The following is a 25,645-nucleotide window of genomic DNA, read 5'->3' on the forward strand; positions in this document are numbered from 1 at the left end:
TTCATTTTCAACTGATGAAGTAAAAGGCCTAAGTCCAGATGTCTTTATTTGCAGCATTCAAATGGCAAAAGCAGGGTCTGGGGGAGGGACAAGCAGTGGTCACACTTGTTAATGCTTTACTGGGGACACTCTGCAGAGGTCTTGGCTTTGACCTCAGATGCAAAGTACAGAGTCCAATGGAGCAAGTGTGTCAATGATTGCAGGGCTGACCTGTGACCCATCGGGACCCATGTTCTGCTTTGTAGATATTTGCGTTGAAATGGAGGTCAGTCTTTATTTTTTCTGAATTTCACGTCACAGCACTGGGATTGAGAGAATAGAGGGTGACTGTGATGAGATGTGAAAGACAAACATGCATATTGATCAAAATCAGCTGCTATGGCAACCATCAAACCCTGTGATGTTATGAGGGGTGTGGAGAAATGTTGGTTCCTTGATGCCTCCCCTAACATCCACTGGATTTTGTTTGACTTATTATGTGAAAAGTTGATCTCTGCCAATGTCTCTGATCTCAGCCAGTTCAGTAAGAAGTCTCACAACACCAGGTTAAAGTCCAACAGAAGACTGGCTGGAGACAATACACATCTCTTTAACCTGTGCTTAACCCTCTCTCCACTCACATTGTCTGCACCTTTAAGACTTGATTACCTGTAAAGACTCGCATTCCAACCATTATTTTGTAAATTGAGTTTGTGTCTTTATATGCCCTGTTTGTGAACAGAACTCCCACTCACCCGATGAAGGGGCAGCGCTCTGAAAGCTTGTGGCTTGCGCTACCAAGTAAACCTGTTGGACTTTAACCTGGTGTTGTGAGACTTCTTACTGTGCTTACCCCAGTCCAACATCAGCTTCTCCACATCATCTCAGCCAGTTCCCCAGAGCACTATTTTCTTTCTTGTTTCGAAGAGATTTCTGGTATTTATGTATTTTTCTTTTCTTTCTCACATCCCTTTCACCAATGGTTCTACCAGGATGGCCAATCAAATTGTGGTTTTCCTTCAGGTGCTTGGCTTATTGACCTCATTCCAGTTTGGTGTGAGTGGAATTTCTATATAAGCATTCCAGAATGTTCCAAAGTGTGTTATCGGCCATGAATCACAGGCCTGAGCAGAAAACCCAATCTGGGAATGCTGAACTGTTGGAGGTGCTGTTTTTTGGGTTCAGACAATAAAACAAGATAAACACAAATTACCGCGGATGCTGGAATCTGAAACAAAAACGGAAAACGCTGGAAAATCTCAGCAGATCTGACAGCATCTGTGGAGAGAGAATAGAGGCAATATTTTGAGTTAGAGTGACCCTTCGTCAGAGCGCCACAAGACTCTGGGTGGGATTTCTTTGCATCCTGACCCCCCACCCCCACCCCATGGTGTGTTTTCTGCAGTGGAGGTGGCTCACCAGTGATCGCTGGCAGGATCTTCTGGGCCCGCTGATGTCTACGGTGTTTTGCGTGGCTCACCTGTCCCGCCATTGGGGAAACCGCCATGGGGAGTGGTCGCCTTTGGCAGGATTGGACTCTATTTTTTTCACACAGAGGGTGGTGAGTGTCTGGAACAGGCTGCCAGAGGTAGTAGTAGATGCGGATACAATTTTGTCTTTTAAAAAGCATTTAGACAGTTACATGGGTACGATGGGTATAGAGGGATATGGGCCAAATGCGGGCAATTGGGATTAGTTTATGGGTTTAAAAAAAAGGGCGGCATGGACAAGTTGGGCCGAAGGGCCTGTTTCCATGCTGTAAACCTCTATGACTCTATCCCATCAGCAGGAAGGGCTGGAAAATCCCGGCCTCTGTCTGCCCTCTTGGACAGATTCCGTGACACAATTTTGGAGAAAAGTTGGGGGTGGAGTGGGAGGGTGGGGGGAATACTTGCCAATAATTATCCCTCAATCAAAATTAATAAAGACAGATTATCTGATCATTATCTCATTGCTGGGAGCTTGCTGTGCACAAACTGGCTGCCGAGTTCCCAACATTCCAAAAGTGTCTACACTTGAAGAGTGCTTCTTTGGTAGTAAAACATTTGTGATGTCCTGAGGTTGTGAAAGGCGCTATTTAAATGCAAGTTCTTTATTTGTTCCCTGTACAGGTCTATAAACTGTACAATGAGGTATTTGTTATTGTGGATCACACATTAACTTATTATATTCTGTGATAGTTTGAGTTCCAGCTCGGCGACCCATGTAGACAATCTGCATTCCAGTCCAGTTTAACATTTACAGACTGATTGAAGAACAAAGAGTGCGGATATTTGCCATGTTATGACTGGACAATCACTCTGTCACCCATTTAACTCATATTATGCTGAGGGTACGGTTGAGTCAGTCCACAAGCTCACTTTCTCGCTCCTGATGTCTGTTTCCCAGCCTGACTGAAGAGTGAGATGAAACCATTTGCTTCAGAGAGTCTATCAGTCCCCTTCATTGCTGGTCCTAGCATCATGGCTCCAACACCAAAGAAGGAATAGTTTCATGGGTAGATCGGTGGCGGCAACTGCTTTACATGCCTGGGCAGGTGAAAAACGAGATGCAGAAGTGGGGGGGCCTGTGCGTAAAGCCACCCCACCCACCCTCAGGAGGGCAATGTTTTAAACAGCTGAGCCACGCCTCAACAAAGGCGCCCGTGTCGAAGGTAAGCTTAAATGTAAGGCTGTGTTTTACCGCTGGACTATGTGTGTGGCAAACCAGGTCCAGAAGGCACTTTTAGGATGGAAGAATGCACATCTGTGCAACTTTGAAATGAATGCTAAGAAGTTATTTATGGTTATGAATGAGATCGTGGCCATTGTTTGGGAGATGTTCAGTCAGTAGAGCCATTCTCTTTATGCTTTTTCTTCCTTTTACCCTAACCTCTTTTCAGGGCGGGTTCAAGGATCTGTAACATAACATTTATTCAACCCCCCTCTTGTCTGAAGCCAAATGTTCGTACGGTGCTGATTGCTATCAAATTAAAGCTGAAAGACACAAGCGGCTATATAGAAAACCAGCTTGGCCAGCAGGGATTCCTCCACCATTTAGTTTAATTTGAGGTCACAGACTCATTGTCAAGCATCTGACCTCTGATAACCTCAACCTGACCACAATGCTCAATCCCTCTCTGGAAGAACTTAATTAAAGACAATTGAATTTTCTTGCTTACATTTGTTTTTGAAAAGGCCTTCGTTTTACTGCTGGTGTTATTGGCCAGAAGGAAAGGAAAGCTCTTTGTCTTTAGCTGAAAAGGTAGGGCAGACTATCAGGCTTTAGTTGTCCTGTCCTTGGTTCATTGCTCCACTGCCAGTGACTCTTGGCCTTATTGGCGGACAATATTCCTGACAGGTTTTCACCAAAGGTTGTTAATCAGTGGACCGCACATACTGAAGAAAACCGGGCAGAAAATACTTCATAAATTTCCATCGCTTCCAGTGAAATGTCTGGGACAAAGCAGGTTGGGGAGAGGTCTGTTCACTACGCTGTGTATCACTGGGCCAAGCACTGTCCGCACTCATAACCAATCCAGCCAGCCGTCTCACGCGCCTCAGTTTCAGGTAACTGTTCAAAACACAAATACCGTTGGCTGGGATTTTCTGGTGGGCAGTGTTATGGGTGGGATGGGAAAACTGGGAAAGAGGCCACATCCACCAAAAAGTTAAAGTTTATTCATTAGTGTCACAAGTAGCTTTCATTAACACTGCAATGATGTTACTGTGACAATCCCCTAGTCGCCACACTCTGGCGTCTGTTCGGGTACACTGAGGGAGAATTTAGCACGGCCAATCCACCTCACCAACACATCTTTCGGACTGTGGGAGGAAACTGGAGCACCCGGAGGAAACCCATGCAGACATGGGGAGAATGTGCAGATTCCACACAGACAGTCACCCAAGCCGGGAATCGAACCTGGGGCCCTAGTGCTGTGAGGCAGCAGTGCCAACCACTCTACCATCCGTTATATTAAAGGGAAATGGTCATGATATTAACCCTTGTGGATCTGGTCCTGGAGGGAAATTCCTCTGAACCTGATTTTTCATCTCAACAACAGCATCATACCTTGAATGTAATAAAACTTCCCAAACTGCCTAACAACTATAGAGGTCTATAAAATAATGAGGGGCATAGATAAGGTAAATAGTTAACATCTGTTCCCAAAGGTAGGGAAGTCTAAAACTAGAGGGCATAGGTTTAAGGTGAGAGGGGAGAGATACAAAAGGGTCTAGAGGGGCAATCTTTTCACACAGAGGGTGGTGAGTGTCTGGAACGAGCTGCCAGAGGTAGTAGTAGAGGCGGGTACAATTTCGTCTTTTAAAAAGCATTTAGACAGTTACATGGGTAAGATGAGTATAGAGGGATATGGGCCAAATGCGGACAATTGGGACTAGCTTAGTGGTAAAAACTGGGCAGCATGGACAAGTTGGGCTGAAGGGCCTGTTTCCATGCTGCAAACCTCTGGGACTATTAGTTATGAGGAGAGGTTGGAGAAACTTGGTTTGTTCTCACTGGAGCGACGGAGGTTGAGGGGAGACCTGAAAGAAGTCTACAAGATTATGAGGGGCATGGACAGAGTGGATGGTCAGAAGCTTTTTCCCAGGGTGGAAGAGTCAATTACTAGGGGGCACAGGTTTAATGACCTGTTTAAAGGTTTAAAGGAGATGTATGAGGCAAGCATTTTACACAGAGGGTGGTGGGTGCCAGGAACTCACTGATGGGGGAGGTAATGGAAGCGGATACAATAGTGAGTTTAAAGGGACGTCTGGACAAATACATGAATAGAACAAAGAGAACAAAGAACAAAGAAAATTACAGCACAGGAACAGGCCCTTTGGCCCTCCAAGCCTGCACCGACCATGCTGCCCGACTGAACTAAAACCCCCTACCCTTCCGGAGACCAGATCCCTCCATTCCCATCCTATTCATGTATTTGTCAAGATGCTCCTTAAAAGTCATTATCGTATCTGCTTCCATTAGCTCCCTAGCAGCAAGTTCCAGGCACCCATCACCCTCTGGGTAAAAAACTTGTCTCGTACATCTCCTTTAAACATTGCCCCTCGCACCTTAAACCTATGCCCTCTAGTAATTGACTCTTAAACCCTGGGAAAAAGCTTCTGACTATCCACTCTGTCCATGTCCCTCATGAAAGGTGACCTTATTGAGACATATAGGATTCCCAGGGGGCTTGAGAGGGTAAATGCTGAGAGGATATTTCCTCTTAGCATCTAGGACCAGAGGGCATAATCTGAGTAAGTGGTCGCCCCTTTAAGACAGAGATGAGGAGGAATTTCTTCTCTTGGAGGGTAGTGAAATTCTTTACTGCAGAAAACCGTAGAGGCTGGGTCATTAAGAATATTCGAGGTTGAGATAGACAGATTTTTAATCAGGATGGGAATCAAGGATAATAAGGACAAGGTAGGAAGGTGGAGTTGAAGATTATATTGGATGACAGATTCAGTTGGCCAAATGGCTCCTACATCTTATGGTACATCAATGAATAGGATGGGAATATAGGGATATGGTGCCTGGAAGGGGAGGGGGTTTTAGTTCAGTCGGGCAGCATGGTCGGTGCAGGCTTGGAGGGCCGAAGGGCCTGTTCCTGTGCTGTAATTTTCTTTATTCTTTGTTCTTTGACTCTAAAATTACCTCACAGGAGGAAGATTTGACACCAAGCTGCATAAGATGATATTTGGGCAGACAAAGAGGTAGGTTTTAATTACTATCTTAAAGTTTGAATGAGCAATAGATAGGAGGAGTGGTTTCGAGAGAGCAGATCAGAGCTTGGAAACTCATGCATGTAAATAAATGAACACCAATGATGGGACAATTAAAATCGGGGATGATCAAGAGGCCAGAATTAGAGCAGTGCAGATATCTTGGAGGATTGACACATTTGACACATAGAATCCCTACAGTGCAGAAGGAGGCCATTCTGTCCATCGAGTCTGCACTGACTCTCTGACAGAACATCCCACCCAGGCCATATCGCATAGGCCCAAATATTTGCCCGCTGATCTCCCTAACCTACACATCTTGGGACATTAAGGGGCAATTTAGCATGGCCAATCCACCAAACCCGTACACCTTTGGAGTGTGGGAGGAAACCGGAGCAACCGGAGGGAACCCACGCAGACACAGAGAGAATGTGCAAACTCCACACAGACAATCACCAAAGGCTGGAATTGAAGACGGGTCCCTGGCGTTGTGAGGCAGCAGTGCCAACCACTTGTAGAGCTGGAGGAGATTACAGAGATAGGGAGGGGGTGAAACCATGGAGGGACTTGAGATTTTTAACACTGGGATCTTGTTTGACCAAGAGCTGGTGTAGGTCCGTGAGCACAGGGGTGATAAGTGAGCAGGACTTGCACAGCAGCAATTTCAACCCACACAGCAGCAAATGTGGAACTCTTCATCTCTGTCTGAGCTTTCAATGCAGCAATGAGATGTTGGGTTGTGTCTGTCTGTCCTGCAGTGGAAGCAGAGAAACTCTTGCCATTGCTGTGTGTGGTTGTACTTCCATGAAGCTGCCCATTGCACCCACAGTGGAGAGAATGGGGTGCTCAGTTCTGCATGCTGCCCTGTGCCAGGGTGGAACCGGACTCCTCCATGCTCCTTGCCAGTGCCTGGAGGCAGCCTGGCTGCACCATTAATTCACCAAGTATCTGGGTCTGCATCGTCATCAGTGTTTTCCTGTAGTTTGGCCTACCCAGGTCGTCAACTTATGCTCCAGGGAGCTACATAGAACAGAACAGTACAGTACAATACAGGCCCTTCGGCCCTCGATGTTGTGCCGAGCTTTGTCTGAAACCAAGATCAAGCTATCCCACTCCCTATCATTCTGGTGTGCTCCATGTGTCTATCCAATAACCGCTTGAAAGTTCCTAAAGACTCCACTATCACAGCAGGCAGTCCATTCCACACTCCAACCACTCTCTGAGTAAAGAACCTACCTCGGACATCCCTCCTATATCTCCCACCATGAACCTTATAGTTATGCCCCCTAGTAACAGCTACATCCACCCAAGGCTGAGTCACAAACAGAGTCACAAACTGTTGTATCTCTCTGGCCAGTATCCAGTGACTTTCCACATGCCCACCTTAACTCTCCAGCAGCCTCACACAATTCACACAGTGCCAACATCTGAGCGAGGAGCTAGTGGCTTCTCCTCATCCAGGGGAAATTCCTCTCCCTCCGCTTTGGAAGCTGGACATCCGATCTTGAGCAATAAAAGCACAGACACATAAAGGCAGGGCCGTGGTGATGGGAAGGGACAGTGCGGAAGACAGCAGGAGTTCCACTGTCTCACCCTCTGCAGTTTCTATTTCATGGCACCTTGGGGATGAGGGTGAGGAGGGAGTGGAGAAGGTGCATTAGGCTGCAACTTACCCTCATCCTGGGTAGTCTTGGCAGTTACAGGGTGTCACGGGGGGCAGTGGGAGGGGGGGGGGGGTTGTCTCTGTGTGTGTCTCTTGTGTGTGTGTGTGTGTCTCTGTGTGTCTCTTGTGTGTGTGTGTGTCCAGCCACCCGCTCCCCATTATTTTTGTGGCGGTGGTCTGGGAATGTGCCAGATTTATTCACCCTCATGCAACATGTAGCCAGTCAGGCACATCGAGAACCACAAAGTTAATAGTGGAGCAGCCAGCCCGAGTCAGGGTGGATGTGAACAATGCTGCAGCAGACCTGGAGACCCTCACTCCCTGCCTTCCCGTCTGCTTTCTTTTCTCTCTCCCTGCCTCCCTCCCTCTCTCCCTGCCTCCCTCCCTCTCTCCCTGCCTCCCTCCCTCTCTCCCTGCCTCCCTCCCTCTCTCCCTGCCTCCTTCCCTCCCTGCCTCCCTCTCTGCTTATTTCCCTGCCTTCCTCCCTCCCTGCCTTCCCACCTCCACCTCTTTCCCTGCCTCCCTGGCTGCCTCACCCCCTCCCTATCTGCCTCCCCATCTCCACCCCTTTCCCTGCTCCCTCCCACCCTGCCTAGGCACTGCAGCAGGCACTGGCTGCCCTCACCCCACACAGTGGTGGCCTGACTCTAACAGCCATTTATTAATTTAACCTTGAAGGGTTGGAGACAGATGTCTCCATTTTGAAACCATCATAGCTGATCCTTTCAAGCTGGAAGGCCTCTGATTGGCTGTTCAGCTCCATGAGTACATCTTTAATTGGATGGCAGGTCTGCCTCCTGGCTATTCAATGGCCTCACTGACAAAATCAGAATGAGTGATAGCACAGAGGTCTGACCCAAATATTTGATTTGATTTGATTTATTATTGTCACATGTATTAACATCGTGAAAAGTATTGTTTCTTGCGCACTATACAGGCAAAGCATACTGTTCATAGAGAAGAAAAGGAGAGGGTGCAGTATGTGGTGTTACAGTCATAGCTAGGGTGTAGAGAAAGATCAACTTAATGCAAGGTAGGTCCATTCAAAAATCTGATGGCAGCAGGGAAGAAGCTGTTCTTGAGTCGGTTGGTACGTGACCTCAGACTTCTGTACCTTTTCCTGGAAGGGAGAGGGTGGAAGAGAGAATGTCTGGGGTGCGTGGGGTCCTTAATTATGCTTTGCTGAGGCAGTGGGAAGTGTAGACAGAGTCAGTGGATGGGAGGCTGGTTTGGTGATGGATTGGGCTACATTCATGACCTTTTGTAGTTTCCTGTGGTCTTGGGCAGAGCAGGAGCCATACCAAGCTGTAATACAACCAGAAAGAATGCTTTCTATGGTGCATCTATAAAAGTTGGTGAGAGTTGTAGCTGAAATGCCAAATTTCCTTAGTCTTCTGAGAAAGTAGAGGCGTTGGTGGGCTTTCTTAACTATAGTGTTGGCATGGGGGGACCAGGACAGGTTGTTGGTGGTCTGGGCACCTAAAAATTTGAAGCTCTCGACCCTTTCTACTTCGTCCCCATTGATGTAGACAGGGACATGTTCTCCTTTACGCTTTCTGAAATCAATGACAATCTCCCTCGTTTTGTTGATGTTGAGGGAGAGATTATTGTTGCCGCACCAGTTCACCAGATTCTCGATCTCATTCCTGTACTCTGTCTCGTCATTGTTTGAGATCCCACCCACTATGGTGGTGTCATTAGCAAACTTGAAAATCGAGTTGGAGGGAATTTGGCCGCACAGTCATAGGTGTATAAGGAGTATAGTAGGGGGCTGAGAACACAGCCTTGTGGGGCACCGGTGTTGAGGATGATCGTGGAGAAGGTGTTGTTGGCTATCCTTACTGATTGTGGTCTGTGAGTTAGGAAGTTCAGGATCCAGTCGCAGAGGGAGGAGCCGAGCCCCAGGCCTCAGAGTTTTGAGATGAGCTTCATGGAAATAATAGTGTTGAAGGCTGTGCTGTTGTCAATAAATAGGAGTCTGACATAGGTGTCTTTGTTATCTAGGTGTTCCAGGGTTGAGTGTAGGGCCAGGGAGATGGCGTCTGCTGTGGACCTGTTGCGGCGGTAGGCAAACTGTAGTGGATCCACGTAGTCCGGGAGGCTGGAATTGATTCGTGCCACGACTAGCCTTTCGAAGCACTTCATAACAATGGATGTCAGAGCCACTGGCCGATAGTCATTAAGGCACGCTGCCTGGCTTTTGTTTGGTACCGGGATGATTGTTGTCTTTTTGAAGCAGATTGGGACCTCAGATTGTTGTAAAGAGAGGTTGAAGATGTCTGTGAATACCTCCGCCAGCTGATCCACGCAGGATCTGAGTGCATGTCCGGGTACCCCATCCGGGCCAGTAGCAGCCTGATGGCTGATTCAGAAGCCCATCTCCATGTGGATCAGTCAAAGTCCATTGAAAACACCACTAAGTTAGTTTGCCAGTTACACCTCTCCAAATGAGTGGCAACAATGTGGAAGAGAACTAGCCTTTCCATGGGAGGGAGTTGGACATAAAGCTGCACTTTGAGGGTATGATCTCATTCTGACATTTGTAATCAGTAAAGACATGTGGTCTATGAGTGCCATCAAGAGGCTTAGGAACAGGAGAAGATCATTCAATTTCTTAGGTCTGTTCCGCCAATCAGCCCCCAAACTGCATCACAAGGTGCCCATGGGATGTTGAGAAACTGTTTCTCCAGCATGGGCTGTAACTCAATGGAAAGCAATCTCACTTCTGAGTCACAAGGATATGGATTGTCTGGGGAGGCTTTAAGAACCAAAATCAAGGCTGACTTTTATTGACAAAGGGTTGTACTGTCAGATGTGCTGTCTTTCAGATGAGACCTTGAATCTCTCAGGTGGACGTAAAGATCTTACAACATTATCTTAGTAAAGAGCAGGGGAGTTCCCTGCCTGTGACCTGAACAATATTTATCCCTCAATCAACATCACTAGAGGCAGAGAGTCATAGAGGTTTACAGCATGGGAACAGGCCCTTTGGCCCAACTTGTCCATGCCGCCTTTTGTTTTTAGCCCCTAAGCTAGTCCCAATCGCCCGCATTTGGCCCATATCCCTCTATACCCATCTTAACCCATGTAACTGTCTAAATGCTTTTTAAAAGACAAAGTTGTATCTGCCTCTACTACGACGCCTGGCACAAAAACAGATTATCTGGTCATTATTGCCTTACTGTGTGTGGGATCTTGCTGTGTGCAAATTTGCTGCTGCATTTCCCATATTGATACTTCAAAAGTATTTCATTGGCTGTAAATCACTTTGGAACATTCTGAGCACAGTAAGAAATCTCACAACACCAGGTAAAAGTCCAACAGGTTTATTTGGTATCACGAGCTTTCGGGGCACTGCCCCTTCATCTACTCACCTGAGGAAGGAGCAGCACTCTGAAAGCTCGTGATTCTAAATAAGCACATTGGACTTTAACCTGGTGCTGTGAAACTTCTTACTGTGCTCACCACAGTCCAACGCCGGCGTCTCCACATCAGAACATTCTGCGGCCATGTAATGTGCTAAATAAATGCAAGCCTTTCTTTTCATTGCCACCTGCCAGCAAATGGTCATCCTCTTGGGCTGAGTATTCTTCATCCAGTGCCCTGGCATCTGGACACTGTGGCATCATGCCTTCTCTCCTCAGCTAGAGGGAGCTCCTGCTGTGCTTTAGATGCCTCAGGTAGTAATATTTGCCATCCTTTGGTGCTCAGTATCTAAAGCACCTTTATTCGGGTGGGCATATTGTTTGGGCAATGTTACTTCCAGTGGAGATCACAGAAGTTTATCTGGTGGTGGGGAAGTATCAGAATATCTTCCAATCCAATCTTCCTCACTCACTCATTCATAAATCCTGAAGCTTGTCAGAGGAAAATGTGCCCCTGATATTTTTAAACATAAGGGATGACCCCTAAATATGTCAGTTTAAAAAATATATATATTGGGCAGGATTTTCCGTCCACACTCGTCCCAAAACCGGAAAATCCCGTCTGAGATCAATGGACCTGTCCGTGATCCACCCCTTGCCTGCTTTGTTTCCCCTGGCGGGTGGAACAGGAAAATTCACCCTATTTTCTTTTTTGGTTAAAGGCAAAATACTGTGGTTGCTGGAATCTGAAACAAAAACAGAAATCTGTGGATAGAGCATAGAATCAACATTGGCTCTATTCTCTCTCCACAGATGCTGTCAGACCTGCTGAGTTTCACCAGCGTTTTCTGTTTTTGTTGCCTTTATTGGTATTCCTTTTATCTATGTAATCCTAGTTCTCCTAAATAAATTGTTCCTACAATGTTAGCCAGAATTATACAATCAGTTGTGTTTTCGGAGAAGGCGGGGATGCCTGATGAGTTACTGTGGATTCTTTGATGTAGAACATCTCAGTATAAGGGCCATTATTAGACCCGCGGCATCCCCATCCACAGTCTGCACTCCAGTTTTGTGTCTAAACATACAAGTCTGCCTATAGTAGCTAAGTTTTGCTTTGAACTTGAATAAATGGAGTTAGAAGAAAGCATGACAACAGCACTTAAAATTATTTTTCAAATGCTAGTCTGAATTTCCATTGCCATTTGGAATAATTTCACTCTGATGTTTCTCATCAGCTCTGAGAGAAATCAATTATTATCTATTATTTTATTAGTACCCATTCACTTGTTTTCTTTCATGCAAAAGAATCTTGCACTTTACAGCTCCAATTCGAGATGTTTCAAGCTAAATGAGAGATTCTGCTCAAAGTTTGTAACCAACGTATAGGCCATTAATTTCTCAGTCAGCGACAGTTCCTGCAGTATTCTTGCAACTATGTTTTTGCATTTCATCATTTGAAATACATTGCAATGGCTATTACACTCAAGAGGAACAAACAAACAAAATATATTACTAAATGAGAATAAGATAATGAAATAGTAACAGAGACTTAGACACAAAACCTGGGCTGATACATCCAGTGCCGTACTGATGGAGTGCTGCAAAGTCAGAGATTTTGGCTGGAATTGTCTGGCCGTTCGCGCCCTGCTGCCACTGCCAGTAAGGGTGGAGAATTTGCCGCTCAGTTGGTGTGAATAGCCAGAGAATTCTGCCCATCATCTTTAAATCCTGCCCGTAACATTAAAATAACATCTCCACCTGTCTCTCGAGTAGAAGTAACATTTGATTTTGATTTGATTTATTATTGTCACATGTATTAACATACAGTGAAAAGTATTGTTTCTTGCGTGCTATACAGACAAAGCATACCGTTCATAGAGAATGAAAGGAGAGAGTACAGAATGTAGTGTTACAGTCATAGCTAGGGTGTAGAGAAAGATCAACTTAATGCGAGGTAGGTCCATTCAAAAGTCTGACGGCAGCAGGGAAGAAGCTGTTCTTGAGTCGTTTGGTACGTGACCTCAGATCTCAAGGCCACGGAAGAGCAGGGAGTTCTGCTTGGAGTCCTGGACAATATTACCTCCTCAACAAACGTCACTAATACCAATTATTTGCTCAGTGTCACATTGTTGCTTGTGGGAGCTCTTTGGGATATCCTGAGATTGTGGAAGGTGCTGTGGAAATTCCTGTTCAGAGTGTATTGGAATTCTCTCCTTTAAGAGGCCATGGGGCCTATGGGGTCAATTAGAATTTCCAAATGGAGCTGATCTGATTACCAAGTCGTTAATGCGTTACTGAGTGTGGCGTGCTGCCGTGTACCTTACATTTTGACAGTCTCGACACTTCAGAAGTACTTAATAGCCTCTTTGAGACATCCCGGGGTGGTGAAAAGTGCTATATAAATGCAAGTCTTTCTTTCTTGTAGGCCTTCAAAATGGAGAGTAGTTTGTGAGGCACATAAGAGGTGCCCCGATAGAACTTGCAATTTTCCCTTCCCCTTGTGTATTTACAATCAAAAGGATAACAGGCTTCAAACGGTTAATTTTTAATCAACAGTAAGAGGTTTGCACTTTGCAGGTTCCTCCTGCTTAGGTTGACTGAACTGAGGCATTTAATGACCTCGCATCTAATCTGATAAGCATTGTCAGAAAGTGCGAACAACTCTGTGGATCTTGTTACAATTCTTCCTCATGCCACACTCCCCGACAGGTTCCCAAACAAACTTTCACTCTCTCCCTGCCGCCCGAGCAACCCCCCCGTCCCCAGAGCATTTGGTGCCTTCACGTATTGTCGCACTAAAAGTCATCAGGCTACTTGTGTGTGCCTTTGTATTACCCACCCTCCCTCCTCCCTCCTCCCTCCCCTTCCCCCTTCCTCCCTCCCTCCCTCACAAGCCATCTGCCATCACCTAAATGTTAACGAGGAGGTATTTTTCAATCTTCCACCAGCAACGCACTCTGTGCTTTTGCTTATTAAGTAGCAGCATTGTGCTTTGCTGTAGATTCTTTCTGCTTGATTAGACACTGCCTTCCATTAACATTACACTTGTTATTTTCCTCGAACATAGCGTTTCTTATCTATCTGTCATTGTATGTCTTCACCCTGTGTGGTGTCTGTTCTAAATATACTTCATTTGGCCTTTAGTGGCTAATTAGTTCCAACAAGGTAATTGTTTCCTAAGTACCTACAATTTGGTACGTAATTGGCTCTCATTTATCAGTTTCCATTAACAGCCCACCATTCACTTATGCCCCGGTGATTATGATTAATTTATAATGCCATATTTTGTGTGAATTAAGGAACAATCGCTGGAGTGAACAACTATGCGTTTGCTGACCTCAGCAGATATCGGACGGCATGCTGAAATGACAGCTAATTTCAGGATTCCCTTACCAAAGTATAATCAAGAGGAACAATTGTTCTGAGAAGGAACATTTTGCATTTAGGCGGCACCATCTGAACATTCCTGAGAGCAACAACAACTTGCATTTATATAGCATCTTTGGTGTAGTAAACCATTCCGTGCTGCTACACAAAGGTGCAATCAGGCAAATCTGACACCAAGCCATATAAGGAGCTTTATAAACATATGAACATGCAGACAGATGCACCATAGAAAGCATCCTTTCTCATTGTATCACAGCTTGGTATGGCCCCTGCCCTGTCCAAGACCGCAAGGAACTACAACAGGTCGTGAATGTAGCCCAATCCATCACGCAAACCAGCCTCCCATCCATTGACTCTGTCGACACTTCCCGCTGCCTCGGCAAAGCAGCTATAATAATTAAGGACCCCACGCACCCTGGACATTCTCTCTTCCACCTTCTTTCGTCAGGAAAAAGATACAAAAATCTGAGGTCACGTACCGACTGACTCAAGAACAGCTTCTTCTTTGCTGCTGTCAGACTTTTGAATGGACCTACCTTGCATTATGTTGATCTTTCTCCACACCCTAGCTATGAGTGTAACACTACATTCTGCACCCTCTCCTTTCCTTCTCTATGAATGGTATGCTTTGTCTGTATAGCGCGCAAGAAACAATACTTTTCACTGTATGTTAATACATGTGACAATAATAAATCAAATCAAATCAACATACTAATTAGGGGCGGAGGGTAGGCCACTCAGTCCCTCGAGCCTGCTTCACCATTCAATAAGATCATGGCTAATCTGATTGTGCCCTCAACTCAACAGCCCCCACCCCCAGTAACCTGTAGCTGTACAGCAGCTGAAAGCACGGCCGCGAATGGTGGAGAAACACTCAAAAGTCCAGAATTGAAGGAGTGCAGAGATCTCAGAGGCTGGTGGGGGCTGGCGGAGATTACAGAATTGCAGCAGGAGAGTGAAGCATTGGAAGGATTTATAAACAAGGATGAGTATTTTGAAATTGTGGTGGAAGGGAGGGGGAGTACATTGTAGGTTATAGAGCACAGGGTGGTTTCTTTTCCTTTCCTGGGACATGGGCGATGCTGGCTGGCCAGCATTCATTGCCCACCCCTAATTGCCCTTGAACTGAGTGGCTTGTTCGGCCATTTCAGAGGAGATTTAGGAGTTAACCACATTGCTGTGGTTCTGGACTCACATGTAGGCCAGACTGGAGAAGGACAGCAGATTCCCTTCCCTAAAGGACATTAGTGAACCAGATGGGTTTTTACAACAATCAATGTTAGTTGCCATAGAATCATCAAATTCTTACAGTACACAAGGAGGCCATTTGGCCCATCGACTCTGTAGCGACCACAGTCCCACCCAGGCCCTATCCCTATAACCCTACGCATTTACCCCAACTAGTCCCCTTGACACTAAGTGGCAATTTACCCTAGCCAATCAACCTAACCCGCACATCTTTGGACTGTGGGAGGAAACCAGAGCACCCGGAGGAAACCCACACAGAAACAGGGAGAAAGTGCAGACTCCGCACAGACAGTGACCCAAGCCAGGAATCGAACCCAGGTCCCTGGCGCTTTGAGGCAGCAGTGCTAACCACTGTGCTACCGTGCCGCTCTTGTCATGGTTACATTGTGGGCGGCACAGTAGCACAGTGGTTAGCACTGCTGCTTCACAGCTCCAGGGTCCCGGGTTCGATTCCCGGCTCGGGTCACTGTCTGTCTGGAGTTTGCACATTCTTCTCGTGTCTGCGTGGGTTTCCTCCGGGTGCTCCGGTTTCCTCCCACAGTCCAAAGATGTGCGGGTTAGGTTGATTGGCCAGGTTAAAAATTGCCCCTTAGAGTCCTGAGATGCGTAGGTTAGAGGGATTAGTGGGTAAATATGTGGGGGTAGGGGTAGGGCCTGGGTGGGATTGTGGTCGGTGCAGACTCGATGGGCCGAATGGCCTCCTTCTGCACTGTAGGGTTTCTATGATTTCTATGATTTCTATGATTACTGAGACTAACTTTATAATTCCAGATTTACTGAATCCCACCAGTTGCTATAGTGGGGTTTGACGCATGCACACACACGTACACGCACACATGCACACACGCACAAACAGGAACACATACACATTCAAACTTGCGCACACTCACACAGGCACACATACACACACTCACACACACACAGGCGCACACATTTGCAGTAATAAGATAATGAACAAATAATCTGTTTTTACTGATGTTGCTTGGGTGATAAATGTTGGCCCCAGGAAAAATAGTGAAAATTATTGTCGGAGTGATAAGCAAACAGAAGAGAATCAGTAGGATTGGGAGGAAAGTATCTGTTAACATATTAATGCAGTGACTTGGTACAGGGTCATTGCATTGGACACGGATATAATTTGAGAGGTCACTCATTCAAACAATGCAGTAACGTTGCTGATGAGCAGGGCAAGGCATCAAGAGAATGCCCCAATGTCCAGGAAGGGATTCAGTTAGTGATTTCTCAGGATCAGAAGTGATTCAGCAGCAGCTTTTCTTAAAAGGTTACTGCCTGAATTAAAAGCTTTCCTGATTCTGTGGATGAGAAGATTGCGAATGGCTGTGGCTAATGAAGCAATTCTTCAGGTGAAAGGAGGGTTGTGTTTCTTTGTGACAGTGTCAGCCATAGCTGAGTGGGGAGCGCTCTCATCTCTGAGTCAAGTAATTGTGGGTTTGAGTCCCGCTCTGGAGACTTGGGAATAGAACCTGGGTCAATACACATGGTGCCGCACTGTCAGATATCCTTCAGATGTGACGTGAAGTTTGGGCCCCACTCTCCAGTGGATGGAGAAGTTTACATGGCACTGTTTCGAGGAAGAGCATGTAAGCAGGTCCAAACGTTTACTCATCAAAACAAAATCACTCCCACAAATTATCTGGTCATTATCACATTGTTGGTTTGTGGGATCTTGCTGTGTGCAAATTGGTTGCTGCATTTCCTACATCATAACCGTCAGTACACTTCAAGAGGTTTGCCATTAAGAGACATTCTATGGTTGTGAAGGTTGGTGTGTAGATGCAAGTTCTTTAATCATTTTAATCAAAAATACAACACTTCCTCAGATAGGGCACTGAAAAGATGGGCTAGACCAAGTTCTGAAGTGGAATTTGAACTCTCACATGATATCCTGAGAGATTTTTTGTCAAATATAGAATTATCCAGCATTAAAGGAGGCCATTCTGCCCATCGTGCTTGTGTTGAATCATTGACAGAGCTGTTCAATTCGTCCAGTCCACCACTTTTCCTGAAGGTGTTCCCAAGTATCTGCTGCTCTTGTCTTTCTAGATGGTAGTACTGGTGGGTTTGGAAGGTGCTGCCTAAGGAGTCTTGGTGAGACCCTGTGGTGTATCTTGTAGATGGTACACATGTGAATGTGGAAGGGGCTGCAATCAAGTGGGCTGTATATTCACATCACAGTTAGTTCCCAACAGTTTACCAATAATATCACGGAGACTGTACTTAACTCTAGGATGTTATTTTAATGCTTTTGTTTTGCAGGATCGGCCTTGCTATTTCAGCTTTGTGAATAGTGTCAGACTGTGGCACCGAGGACAGTCACATGCACCCGTAAGTAACAATAAATCTAGAACTGACCTCCTGAGCGGCATTGAAACTGCAACACGAGCAACTAATGGTGAATGTGAACTTCAGTATTCCTGGGAGGTGAGGAGGGAGGTGGACGCTGTTAATCAGGGTATAGGGTTGGTGCAGGATATAGGGCTCGAATAGCTAACAGGGCTAGATTCGAGCAAGGCTGAAGGGGGATTGATAAACAACCAGGCGGCAAGGATTTTAAATTTAAAGCTTTGGATTTGGTTGAGGATGTCAACAATATCAAACAATTCGAAGAGTTTATTCGGATAAACTCACTGTTGTAACATTGGGTGAAGCCACAGCCTATATTTGCATCAGTAAACTCTCACAATTTGATAAATACTTTAAGGAAAAGATTGTACAAGGCTGTGGAGAAAGAGTGGGTGAGTAAGACTAATTGGATAGCTTCATGAAGGAGTTGGCAAGAGCTGGATTGGAAAGGACTAATTTTCTACTGTATGTTACAATGAGGAGTGATAACACATTATGGTTATTGTAAGTGTGTAGTTTGTTAAGTCCCATTAAAAGTCCTGAGTCTTGCATAGTTTAACAATAAGTGTTTATTAATTATTATTAATGATATACATACATACATTAGGTCTAAGCTGGATCTGTCTCCATGCTTGCCTCTACACATATCTCTGTCCAGTACAGCACAGCTCAGCTCCCTAGACTCAGGTCATGTGTTCCTTTACATCACAGTGTGGGCAGTACTGTACCCAGTCCCACGTTACCCTTCTCTGTGCCAGACTCTTATAACAATGGTCACAGTCACAAAAGGATCCTGTCATGAGTTTGGCTGAAGCAGTTCCATGACTAAGGCAAGGCAGGCAATGGGTTGGATATGGGGAGAGGAGCTGGAATGGTGCCCCTGGTCAGCTAGCTCAGGGGTGACGGGTGAATGGGACTTTCTGTAAGTTAGTGTACAGGCAGCAGAGTTTGGATGGATAAAGTTTACAAAGGGTTGAAGGCTGTCCAGGAGAGCATTGGAATGGTCGAGTAGGGAGGTAACAAAGGAACAGAGAGCAGACGTACATGAATACTGGGAGGGTTTTACAATCAGCTGGGAGAAGTTAAAGACGTTCGTATTATAATTAGAGCACAATGCTAGGATGTACATAGTGAATGCTGGTGATTAGCAATTGCCATTTAATTAGAACACTTCAATTCATTCTCTGTGGCTCTAAATCACCTGTTCTAAATTTAGTTTTATTTGCCAAAGGTTAAAGAGGATGTAACAAATGGAGATGTCTATCTGAGCGCAGCCAGGATTACACAGACTGCAATGATCATTAACATTTTTTTTACATTAAACAACTAAAGCCATCAAGGAAATTGCTTCTCATTATATCTTCACTTCTTTTTCAAACAATTCTCCTGTATTGGTTTCCGATTTCTGGGTGACAGAATCAGGCCTGAACTCTCAGACCATTGGGAATTCTGGAGAGTGGGGAGTGATTTGTGTCGTGGCTTGCTCTGGGGTGCAAAACAAGTGCAAAGCAGATCAGTTTAGCAGTGGGATAGCCTGTGCTGTGCCATGCACTAAATTCACGTGACGTTTCTTACCCATCCAGAGGGAATGTCTATAATCTGTTTCTGCTGAACAATGAGGTATGAAGAATCTCCAGAAACAGTAGCAGGGTGTGAAAAATGTTCGATTCAAGAAAACATACCTAAAGTTTTAAAGTGTCACAAGTCGGCTTACATTAACACTGCAATGAAGTTACTGTGAAAATCCTCTAGTCGCCACACTCCGGTGCCTGTTCAGGTACACTGAGGGAGAATTTAGCATGGCCAATGCACCTAACCAGCACATGTTTCAGACTGTGGGAGGAAACTGGAGCACCCGGAGGAAACCCACGCAGACATGGGGAGAACGTGCAGACGCCACACAGACAATGACCCAAGCCAGGAATTGAACCCGGGTCCCTGGTGCTGTGAGACAGCAGTGCTAACCACTGTGCCACTGTGCCACCCACTGCAGAATAGGAGTCCCCCATTCTCTGTCATTGCTTAGCCCTTCCCCTCCTCCCCATCACTGTCCACTCCAACTCTCTGGGCCTGCACCGAACCCAACTTAACAACAACAAAATTGCATCTATATAGTTCCTGTAACACAAAAACATAATCAGATAAGGGCTGACACTGAACCACATAAGGAGATACTAGGACCGATGATCAAAAGCTTGGTCAAAGTGGTAAATTTTAAAGAAAGTTCCTAATAAGAGAGCGAGGTTTAGCAAGGAAATTCCAGACAGAAGGACATGTGCAGCTCATTTAAGAAAAAGGCCTTTTTGAGGGGAGTGTTGACCCATTAGAGAAAATCTCCATTACAATGGAGGAAGTTTTAGGTTTTTTCGGGAATATAAAGACTGACAAATCCCCAGGGCCTGATGGAATCTATCCAAGGCTGCTCAGGGAGACGAGAGATGAAATCGCTGGGCCTCTGACGCAAATCTTTGTCTCGTCACTGGACACAGGTGAGGTCCCAGAGGATTGGAGGATAGCTAATGTGGTCCCGTTATTTAAGAAGGGTAGGAAGGATAACCCGGGAAATTATAGGTCGGTGAGCTTGACGTCCGTGGTAGGGAAGTTGTTGGAGAGGATTCTTAGAGATAGGAGGTATGCGCATTTAGAAAGGAATAAACTCATTAAGGATAGTCAGCATGGTTTTGTGAGAGGGAGGTCATGCCTCTCTAACCTGGTGGAGTGTTTTGAAGAAGTGACTAGAATGGTTGACGAGGGAAGGGCGATGTCGTCTATATGGACTTTAGTAAAGCGTTTGACAAAGTCCCTCATGGTAGGTTGGTGCAAAGGTTGGATCTCATGGGATAAAGGGGGAGGTGGCTAGATGGGTGGAGAACTGGCTTGGTCACAGAAGACAGAGGGTGGTAGTAGAAGGGTCTTTTTCCGGCTGGATGCCTGTGACTAGTGGTGTTCCGCAGGGCTCTGTATTGGGACCTCTGCTGTTTGTGATTTATATAAACGATCTGGAAGAAGGTGTAACTGGGGTGATCAGTAAGTTTGAGGACGACACGAAAATGGCTGGACTTGCAGATAGTGAGGAACATTGTCAGAGGCTACAGAAGGATATAGATAAGCTGGAAATTTGGGCAAAGAAATGGCAGATGGAGTTCAATCCAGATAAATATGAAGTGATGCATTTTGGTAGAACTAACGTAGGGGGGAGCTATACGATAAATGGCAGAACCATAAAGGGTGTAGATACGCAGAGGGACCTGGGTGTGCAAGTCCACAGATCCTTGAAGGTGACGTCACAGTTGGAGAAGGTAGTGAATAAGGCATATGGCATGCTTGCCTTTATAGGACGGGGCATAGAGTATAAAAGTTGGGGTCTGATGTTGCAGTTGTATAGAACGTTGGTTCGGCCGCATTTGGAATACTGCGTCCAGTTCTGGTCGCCACACTACCAGAAGGATGTGGAGGCTTTAGAGAGAGTGCAGAGGAGGTTTACCAGGATGTTGCCTGGTATGGAAGGGCTTAGTTATGAGGAGAGATTGGGTAAACTGGGGTTGTTCTCACTGGAAAGATGGAGGATGAGGGGTGACCTAATAGAGGTGTATAAAATTATGAAAGGCATAGATAGGGTGAACGGTGGGAAGCTTTTTCCCAGGTCGGTGGTGACGTTCACGGGGGGTCATAGGTTCAAGGTGAGGGGGGGGAGGTTTAACACTGATATCAGAAGGACGTATTTTACACAGAGGGTGGTGGGGGCCTGGAATGCGCTGCCGGGCAAGGTGGTGGAGGTGGACACACTGGGAACATTTAAGACTTATCTAGATAGCCACATGAACGGAGTGGGAATGGAGGGATACAAAAGAATGGTCGAGTTTGGACCAGGGAGCGGCGCGGGCTTGGAGGGCCAAAGGGCCTGTTCCTGTGCTGTATTGTTCTTTGTTCTTTGTTCTTTGAGTTTGACTTGAGCCGAAGGGCCTGCTTCCATGCTGTAAACCTCTATGACTCTCTGACTCTGCTTTCCCCTTCGCTCCTACTGGTGGTTTGAGTTCCGTGTTTGTGTCTCACGGTTAAAATGGCATTGTGGTCCAAATGATGTCATCAAACTCTCCCATTTCATTATTTACAAACATTCTGCTGTTTAAGGAGAGACAACTTGCGTCTGCAGGATTGATGCTGGGAGGCACAGAGGGTGACAATCTAAAGGAGCTTTATTAATGAGGTGTATTCCTTACAGGCTGCTTCTTCATTCTGCGCTAACAATTAGTGACGCCACTTCCACTGACACACATTGTCACACAGTGTGCTCAGTGCAGCTTCAGTGCTATTCTCTGAAATTAATATAAATACGAAACGTCTCCTCCCCCTTTCAATTGAACATCCTCAACAATTTAAACAAATGTAACTTGAACAAAATCAAAGAGCAATGATCAATAAGTCAAACAGTTTGCAGCTTGTTGTTCTGGTTGCTAATGAACCTCAGGTATCTGCTGCTTGGCACTGGTAGTAATCTTTGGCGTCAGTGGTTGGTTTGACTGGCATCGGGGTTGTAACTGGAGGCTGATTCTGTGCTTGGTCTGAAATGGAGGTGTTGTCTTCTTCAGCCAGTTCTGTTGGTGTCAGGGCTTCAGCAAGGTTCAGGTCTCGAACCTTGTACAGTTGAATTTGCATTCACTGCAGGTTCTATCTCCGATGGAGCGGTTCTCTTCACCAACAGCTGGTCTGCATTCCTGCTCCAGATGACATCATCCCGGGTCTGGACAGTATCTGAGACTGGTCCAATCTGTGCGATGATCATGGCAGGAATATGTGATAGATATTTGCTGATTCCTCCCACAGGGACTGCTTTGACCAATCAGAATTATGCTGTCTGGTTTAAATTTCCAAACAATATTTGGAAGTTAACTATTAGCAACTACCAACTCCATGGCAACGCCTCTACTGCTCAGGGTCCACTTGCCAACCAATCAACACCCTCTTCTCATACAGTATCAAGTTGTTGTTTCCCCGGCGTTGCTATTCTTGCGATTGATCTGATGAGTGCAAAACAAAAAGCTTCGACAAAATGTCTTTTTTCAGGAATACTCAAGTTCTGTACTCCCAAACAGCTTTTCCAGTAGTTGCTTTCATTAATTTTGTATCTGCCCTCAAACCTTTAGTGATTCCTGTACCTGAATCTCCCTTCTCATTTACAGTTGCGACCTTGGCACTATTTAGAAAATATTCTAATCTATCAATCTTGTGATTAAGTGGGTGAACTACAATTTAGCTACACTGAGTTCCATTTGCCACAGTTTTGTCTACTTACTGAGTAGATCAATAGCCTTTTGCAATATTCTGCTCAGATCTACACCAACAGGCTTAAACCTATGACTTTCTCTTCCTTCATACCAGTCTGTATTTATAAACAAAGTGAAAAACCAAGGTCCTAGTGCAGATTAAACATTATCTCTGTTCTTTGGCCTGAATTTTCATGAGCTACAATGCTTTTGGAGGCCCGGTTTCGGAAATCTGTCCCCAAACTTGGCATCCACCATTTCTGCTGAGACAGGTGAGGGGGCAAAGAGCATGGGTTGCTGTTTGCACATTTTGGTTCATGAAAGGAGCCGCACATGTTAAAGTACAGCTGTCTGCAAACAGATTCAATTTTCATAACTGGCGTGTCCAAAACATGTCTTGTCGGCTTTATATCTTTCAAGAGAATGTCCAAAGTGTTGCTGGACATCTTTGGAGAGATAGGATTGTATCCTTTTGGATCAATCCAGGGACATCACTGAGAGAAGTAACATGCCTTTTGAAAAGACCAAGTGCCCTTGGGGATTGCTAAATGTAGAAATAAATTCGCAGAAAGAGTGGATAAACTCATTGGAACTGTCAAGCTGCTATGGAAAATGTAAAGCTGTCAAAGCATTTAAATCTTTTGCCCTTCAATTTAAATAAAAAAACACAGCAGTTTAAAAAAAGAAAGTGCTTGCTATTTCACTCTGCCTTTTTGACCTAAGCCTGAGAGTTATCAGTGCAGGATTAGTGCTATGTGGTTGATTTCACAAGTATTTAATGTGAGGCTATGAATACAGTACTTGTTTTTATAACGGATTAAGCATTTAAATTAAATGTTTGTTCTTGTAAGTATTCAAACACTTGAGTTAACTGTTTGCTTTACAAGAGTTATGTTGTTGAAGGAAAATAGGTATAATGAACAAGTTTTTATGAATGAGCATGTTTTTAAAAAAATCTAAAGTCTGCAATAGATGCTTAAGAACTTTATTTTATTCCATCTCACTATGGGTCCTGAGGTCTGCCTCTTGGTAGACACTAGGTGAATTGGCATAGAAGGTGTAAGGACAAAGGGTTGTGAGTCATGGATTGCATGAGTTGGCATTATATTGATATGAAGCTATTACGGGCCATGAGGTTGGGTAAAGGGGCTTTGGTTGGTATAGGCACTACAAAAGGCCATGGAATGTGGATGGAGGAACACAGGCTGGCATGGAGGATACAAAAGGCCATGGGGTGGGTGTTCACAAGGTGGCATGTATTGGCATGAATGATGCATTGGGTGGGGGGGTGTGGGGAGTGAGGAGGGGTGAGGACTGGAGGGCTACACTTTGTTTTATTGTGTTTTTTAAAGGTAGGATGAAATCCAAGATCATTGAGGTGGGTCTTCTGCACAGTTTGCCTCCCCACCTGGCAGCCACAATGCCTACCTCCCAACTCTTTCCAGGGAAAGTGAGTCTGATGCCAGTTAAAAGTCCACCATCCCCAGAATGAAATTCCAATAGTTTGGGGTATTTTCTCCTGATTCAGGAGCAAGGTTTCAGACCTTGGTCCCTGTAATGTCCTCACTATGTTGGGGGTTGTGGGTCTTAAACAAAAAAAATGTTGTTTTACTCACATAGGTTTAAAATAACAGAAACAGATTTATTGTAGGAGCTATTGTCTGTACAGAATAGAAAATGAAATTAAAGCAGGAGCTTGTAAAACACCTCAATGACATCACCATCAAACCATGTAAGCAGCTCTTAAAGCAATCATGCAACATTTAAATATATAACATCCCTCCCCCTTTACTTCTGTGGCCATGACAGCAAATTATTACGATGTTATACATAGGATCAATAATACTCTAGACACAGTACGGTGCATCATTAACTGTTATACACAGTCAATAAGAAAGTGGATCAGGAAGATGTCTTTTCCTCTTTGGTTGTATGCATGTTCTAGAATTGATTCTAGAATTATGATTTGGAACTTCAATGGACACTTCTTCTTGGAACTAATTCTGCATCATTCTCACGTGGTACAGCAGCTGGGACACAATCACAGGCAACTCAGATTCAACTAAGTCTTCCAGAGTAGTGTTCAGAACACTAGGAACTAAAGAAGTTTTGGAGAAATCATTTAGAGATGACAGCAATTGGTCAGAATGGCGTCATCAAACTAGTTCATCTTTGGTTGAACTGTATAAGAAATTGGACCTGTTTTTTCTAAAACTATGGCTGGTACCCATTTCTCACTCGTGGCATAATTACGCGCTAACACTCGATCTCTTTGTTGAAATGAGCATTGCTTTGCCCTCACTTTTCAACGAGCAACTTGAGATTGTTGTTGATGCCCTACTATCCCTGAAGCTTCTGGAGGTAATAACAAGTCAAACGTAGTTTCCAACCTCCTCTTTAAGCGTAGTAATGCAGATGAACTTTGAGTCGTCGTGTGAGTGATGTTTCTATAAGATTCCAAAAAGCAATTTACATGATGTGATAATGAACCTTGCTCTTTTGAAACTTTTAAACAATGGTTCAAGTACTGGATTAATCTTTGAGCTAATCCATTGGTTGGTGGATGAGGATAATAAGGTAAGGATTTTATATGCCGAATACTTAGAGATAATCCTTTAACTCTTGTGAAGTAAACTGTGAATGATTATCGCTAACAATCTGTCCTGGTTTACC

The 25,645-nt window shown here is 45.1% G+C and overlaps 1 protein-coding gene across 1 annotated transcript in view; it reads left to right on the forward strand.

The window, feature by feature from the left end:
* Window positions 1–2,359: 2,359 nt before the first annotated feature.
* The window catches only part of LOC144499038 (uncharacterized), a 122,878-nt gene continuing 99,592 nt past the window's right edge, over window positions 2,360–25,645 (forward strand). Inside the window, exons 1-2 of the mRNA XM_078221091.1 lie at window positions 2,360–2,632; window positions 17,622–17,690. Of these exons, the coding sequence (XP_078077217.1) occupies window positions 2,504–2,632; window positions 17,622–17,690 (198 nt within the window). The 5' untranslated portion in view covers window positions 2,360–2,503. The remainder of the gene's footprint in view (window positions 2,633–17,621; window positions 17,691–25,645) is intronic.

This window comes from Mustelus asterias, chromosome 9 (genome assembly GCF_964213995.1).
Source record: "Mustelus asterias chromosome 9, sMusAst1.hap1.1, whole genome shotgun sequence".
Lineage (NCBI taxonomy): Eukaryota > Metazoa > Chordata > Chondrichthyes > Carcharhiniformes > Triakidae > Mustelus > Mustelus asterias.